Here is a 6000-nt window from a genome sequence, read left to right on the forward strand (position 1 = left end):
ATACACCTTATGCCAAAAAAAAGAAAAAGAAGATAGACCAGCAGTAGAGTAGATGCTGTAAAAAATTAGTAGGAAACAGAATATAATTTTCTAGATTTGAAAATATCACAAGTTTTGAGTTAATTGCATTCAGCTAAGTTTTACTGTTTGGCTGAAGAATAGAAAACTGGAGAAAGGCACCTAGTTTAGATTTCCTGATCCCTCATTCCCTCCTCTGACCTTTAATTACAGAGGAAACTTAAGTCTCTTTGCTCAGAATGGTTTGTTTCTGTCTCCGGTTTCATCTTAGCCCTGAAACCTAGTAAGCCAGTTGTTTTTAGCAGCCTGCCAACCTGAAACTTTCCAGCTAGAATGTTACCATGCCCCCTGGTGGTGAAATGTTTTTAATGTTCTGTACCTTGTTCAGCTGTACTAATTATCCTGGCTTTAATCTCTTGCAGCCCTGAAGTTCAATCTATTTTGAAGATCTCCCAGCCTCAAGAGCCTGAACTTATGAATGCCAATCCTTCTCCTCCAGTAAGTAGCTTCTATTATGCACAGCCTATCTTGAGAAGACTTTAATGTGACAGTAATAGCAACAGGTTTTAAAGATAGATGTTCTGTCCGTTGGTAATCTGGCATGGGTTTTTTCCATTCAGGACACATTGTAGTGATGCAACTTGGAAAGAAGTGTTTTGCAATAAAGATTTAGCATTTCCCTCCAGAGCAGATAAAACTCTTATTTTTAAAATGACATAATCTTTCAAGCATATTATTTCCCTCATAGAAGAATGCAATGCAATTTAGTGTGTTTTTAAAAAAGTAATAATCTGCACCCAAGTATTTCAGTACAAATGTTTGATTTTTTTCTCTTTTTTTTGTTCACTGCAGCCCAGTCCATCCCAGCAGATCAACCTTGGCCCTTCTTCTAACCCACATGCTAAACCATCAGATTTCCATTTCCTGAAGGTCATTGGAAAAGGCAGCTTTGGGAAGGTAAGCATACATATTCATTTGGTCAATGGGCCTGTAATATTAAGGGTATCAAAATACTTGGGAGTGCCAGGGGGATTTAATAAGAAGCGAACTGGTGACTATGAAGGGGTGTGAGGTGGAGTATTCTTGAAAAGCAAGGTTCCATTAAAATTTATGTAAGATAATTTGCTATATGGATCATACGGCACAAAGGGGAAATGAAGGCTGTATTGTCCCATTCACTGCCTTAAGGCAGTGGCACCCACTCATTATGTTGATATGTGGTATTTTACTGCCAGCCCATTGAGTTGTGCAGGGTTGCTCTATGGCTGGGCCTCATGATAGCAAAAGGGACGTAGCTGAGTTGTGACTTGATAGTTCCCTTGCATCATGATCACACCTAAACAAAGGGGGTGCCTTGGTTTATTTCAGGTTCTTCTTGCAAGGCACAAGGCAGAAGAGCACTTCTATGCAGTAAAAGTCCTCCAGAAGAAAGCAATCCTGAAAAAGAAAGAGGTACGTAACTGAATTATACCCATTTCACGAGAAATGCCAATTGGCAAACTAATTATAATAGTCCTACTGTTCTGCTGCTCAGTCAATGAATGATTTCCTACTTCCCTTCCTCTTAGGAGAAACACATAATGTCTGAACGCAACGTCCTACTGAAGAACGTGAAGCACCCTTTCCTGGTGGGACTCCACTTCTCCTTCCAGACTGCAGACAAGCTGTATTTTGTCCTAGACTACATCAATGGTGGAGAGGTAAGCAAAGAGAGTGCACAGAACCATAAGGGTGGGGGGTGTCCAAAGATACACAGGGCTTGAACAAAAGATCATTGAAACTCCTTGCTGAAAACAAAGTCAGCCCTGCCATGTGTACAAAGAAGGCAGTGCTTTCTTCCTATTAAGTATGAAAGAGGAGTTTTGGGGAGGAGTTACTAGATTCAGGGTCTCCTGCTTGCCAGCCTCTCACAGCAGGAAGCAGCCAGCGGATTACTAGGCCATTTCCTACCATTGTTCTCTCTAGCTATATATATATATATATTGAGCTTAATTAAATGCATTGTTTTGAATGGTTTTGGGATCGCTAACAGATTTCTCCCCCTCCTTCCTTGTCTCCTGCAGTTGTTCTACCATCTCCAGAGGGAACGTTGCTTCCTGGAGCCAAGAGCTCGTTTTTATGCTGCTGAAATCGCCAGTGCACTGGGTTATCTGCATTCACTGAATATAGTTTACCGGTAAGAAGGGCAGATGGTTTGCTCACGTGCATGGTTTCTGTGAAAACTGTGGGAAGTAGGCTGTAATATGTAATAAGGGGAGGTCAGGAACCTTGTGGAATGGGCTCCCAAGACACTGACCCTCGGTACTGGGATCAGTGCAGCACAAAATTTTTAGAGTCGCTTCCAGGTTTTGGGTTAGAACCAGTAAATAGATGCTTCTCATGCACATAGACTAAATCCTGTTGGTAAATGACCTTTAGAAAGTGCTTGGGGGCTATCCATCAAACCCGTTTGTTTTCAAAGGGACAAAAAAAAAAAATAAACCCGATAAAATCCCATTGCTTATAATAAACATAAGAGTTGAGAGCCATTGGCTCACCTGTGTATTTTCCTTCCTTTGCCCTAGGGACTTGAAGCCAGAGAACATTTTGCTGGATTCTCAAGGCCACATTGTCTTGACTGACTTTGGACTCTGCAAAGAGAACATAGAACACAATGGCACAACTTCCACATTTTGTGGCACTCCTGAGGTAGGTCTGGGTTCTGCTTTCTTTATCCACATGGCAGTGATGCATGTGCCCAAAGTGTGCAGAGGGAAGAGGAATTTCCCAGATGGGACAAAAGGGCAAGTTGTCTTGTTTAGGTGAAGCAGTCAGACAGGCTTTGATTGATGAGCCCTGCTGACAAAGCTGCAGCGGGTGGGGGAGGGAGAGAAGGGTCAGAGGTTACAAATGCAAGGCTTTAAGGGCAAAAATAAAGTTACCTAGGGATTCCTGCAGAACAAAGTTCTACAGATGCAAAGATTGGTGTGGTCATCTATCCACAAGTGCAGCCCCCACTCAAATCAGGTCACTAAGGTTATTTTTAAGTGGAGCATTTAAAAGAATGCAGACTGGCTACTTTATTCTAATGTTTCCTATCTTTTTGTTTTCGATAGTACCTTGCCCCCGAAGTCCTTCACAAGCAACCCTATGACCGGACTGTTGACTGGTGGTGCCTTGGGGCTGTTTTGTACGAGATGCTTTATGGACTGGTAAGCAAAAATAGTGAGCAACTGGCTAATTGCAAACACATACCAGTCATGTTTCCATCTGTAGTAGTTACCAGCATAAGAAAGAGCTGAATCTTGGTCCCACTGGATTTATAAATGTTGCGAACTTCAGTTGGAGCCAATATTTTGCATGTGGATCTCTAACATGGTGCACATATTTGTGGCCATAGCTCAGTGATGGATCATCTGCTTTGCATGCAAAGGGTCTTGGGTTCAGTCCCTGGCTGGGAATTATTCCCTACTTGAGAAACCCTGGAGAGCCATGTAGCCAACACTGACTTAGATGGACTATTGGTCTGACCCGATATAAGCAGTTGCCTTATGCTCCTTGGGTGGGTGGGACATGAGAAGGGGAAAGATGTAGTTACAGGTGTCATAGCCATTCCAGTGCCTCAAGATGGGTATCAAACTAAGTGTATTGTGATACAGGCAGTACAGTAACTTAGACTCTTGGGACTAAAAATCTGTTCCCCCTTCTCTCTCTCCAGCCCCCTTTCTATAGCAGAAACACAGCAGAAATGTATGACAACATCTTGAACAAACCTCTGCAGCTGAAGCCAAATATTACCAACTCGGCGAGACACCTTTTGGAAGGTCTTCTGCAAAAGGACAGGACCAAGAGGCTGGGTGCAAAGGAGGACTTTGTAAGTATAATCCTGCGAGTTGTGAGGGGTGGGGTGGGGGAGTTTCGGAAGTTGGCTAGACGATAACAGTCTTTTCCAATTACTCTTGCCTGAACTGATCTGATTTCCATTTCCTCAACAGATGGAGATTAAGAACCACATCTTCTTCTCCCTAATTAACTGGGATGATCTCATTAATAAGAAGATTACACCCCCTTTCAACCCAAATGTGGTAAGTGTTGTCTTCTAATTATGGGAGAGACTTTTCTATTTATACTGGGGTACCCAGGGGTTGAAGATAAAAATAATGACAGGCTAGGTTTTAGAAGGTTCTAGTGTGTTATCAATGTGAAGCAATCGAGCAGGTGTCTTAATTTTTAAATGCCGCCTTGAGTTTATACATAAGTGGACGGAATTGCCTCATGCAGTTCAGGTATGAGGTGAGGCAATCAGGTCAGGTGAACTCTATGAGCTTGGAGGTGCATGTTGACCTGTGAGACCGCTGTAGCCAATCCAGATCCGTCTCCAGTCCAACACACACACACCATTAGATTTCTAGTTTTTGTTTGAAACGAGTTCAGGGGGGTGATCCAGTTTTGTTTTATGTAATTGCCTTCTCACGAAGTGCCTAGATTGGTTTTACTTTTTTAAAAAACCACACACACAAGAAAACACATAGGCCCCACTCCCAGTTAAGGAAATATTTGAACATTTCTTCCCAGTCCAACATTAACAACAGAACCTTCTTTGTTTTCTCAGAGTGGCCCCAATGACCTGCGGCACTTTGACCCTGAGTTTACAGATGAGCCTGTCCCGAACTCCATTGGCCAGTCTTCAGACAGCATCCTCATCACTGCCAGCGTCAAGGAAGCTGCTGAAGCATTTCTGGGCTTCTCCTATGCCCCTCCCATGGATTCTTTCTTGTGAATTTCTATTATAGTGATCTGTTTGTACTTTTTCTTTTTTTTTCATTTAATAATGACCCTTCTGTTGGCCTTCTGTGTGAGCTGCCAGTTTGTCCGGTCACCTTCAAAAAGGAGAGGGAATTTTTTTTTTTTTTTGCACATCTTCTCACTGTGTGGCAGCTTTGCAGCCTTAATTTCAACTGCGTTTTTATTTTATTTTTCTGGAAGCTTTTGTTGTCGTCGTTCCTGCTGTTCATTTGGAAGAGCACATTCTAACTACTTTTAAATGAACTTGCAAAAACATTTCAACTTCCAGTTCTTCCCACCCACCAAAGTGGTGCTATCGCCTTTAGAAGGAAAGAAGGAAGAAGCTACTGCTGCCATAGACTGCCATAGATTGTAAGCTTAAGAACAACATCCTGTGTGCATCCCCCCTTTCCTCCCTTTTTTTGAGAGAGTTTGTTCTGAAAAGCCTAGCTTGAAGATCTTTCTGGATACGATGGGGATGATTTTACGAAAACGTGCCTTTTTCCCCCTGAGATCTTGTGAGCTCCAAAGCTTTTCCTGTCACAAGAGTGTTTCCTGATTCACACGTGTGTTTCTTTTGTGTGTATGTGCGAGTTTGCTATGAGGACAATGGTGTCAGTGTGGTATGCACATTTTTCAGATGGACTTTGTTCAGAAGCATCAGTGCGACACTTGCAGGACTCTACAATGGGGGGCATTGCTTGTTCCTTCCATATTTGGAAGACAATAAATTAATATGTGTAGATAGATGATTTTTTTAAAGAAAAAAATGTAAAAAATAATGATGATGGGCTTCAATGACTTAGTACCCATAATGCTTGAAGAAAGCATTGCTGCTATGGAAAAATATATATAAATATAAATATATATAAATATAAATATTTCTATTTTTAGAATGGGTTTCTAGGGACCAAAATGCCCCAGCTGCAGTCTATCAAAGCTGTTGGTTTATTTCATTATCATTTTTTTGTTCATCTGTAAAACTGGGCATTATTTATGGTTTGTATTTTTTTTCATTCCTGGTTGTACATATTTGTAAAAAGACTTGTACAGTTGGTTGCAATAGTAGATGTATATTTAAAAAGGAAAAAACCCTTTAAAGGCTTATAATGTATACCACTATTATAATGTACTTTACATGGTTATTATACAATATGTATAATTTTTGTGACCAAACCCATTGGTTTGCAGTAAAATCTTGGACAATATTTCTATAAA

The 6000-nt window shown here is 41.2% G+C and overlaps 1 protein-coding gene across 4 annotated transcripts in view; it reads left to right on the forward strand.

The window, feature by feature from the left end:
• SGK1 (serum/glucocorticoid regulated kinase 1) overlaps window positions 1-6000 on the forward strand; it is a 75510-nt gene extending 69510 nt beyond the window's left edge. For all 4 annotated transcript variants that reach the window (XM_079970672.1, XM_079970674.1, XM_079970675.1 and 1 more), the window contains 10 exons: window positions 441-516; window positions 871-975; window positions 1387-1470; window positions 1587-1718; window positions 2082-2194; window positions 2583-2706; window positions 3114-3209; window positions 3716-3871; window positions 3993-4082; window positions 4610-6000. In XM_079970672.1, the coding sequence (XP_079826798.1) occupies window positions 441-516; window positions 871-975; window positions 1387-1470; window positions 1587-1718; window positions 2082-2194; window positions 2583-2706; window positions 3114-3209; window positions 3716-3871; window positions 3993-4082; window positions 4610-4777 (1144 nt within the window). In that variant the 3' untranslated portion in view covers window positions 4778-6000. The remainder of the gene's footprint in view (window positions 1-440; window positions 517-870; window positions 976-1386; window positions 1471-1586; window positions 1719-2081; window positions 2195-2582; window positions 2707-3113; window positions 3210-3715; window positions 3872-3992; window positions 4083-4609) is intronic.

The sequence above is a fragment of the Podarcis cretensis genome (assembly GCF_951804945.1).
Source record: "Podarcis cretensis genome assembly, chromosome: 3".
Classification (NCBI taxonomy): Eukaryota; Metazoa; Chordata; class Lepidosauria; order Squamata; family Lacertidae; genus Podarcis; species Podarcis cretensis.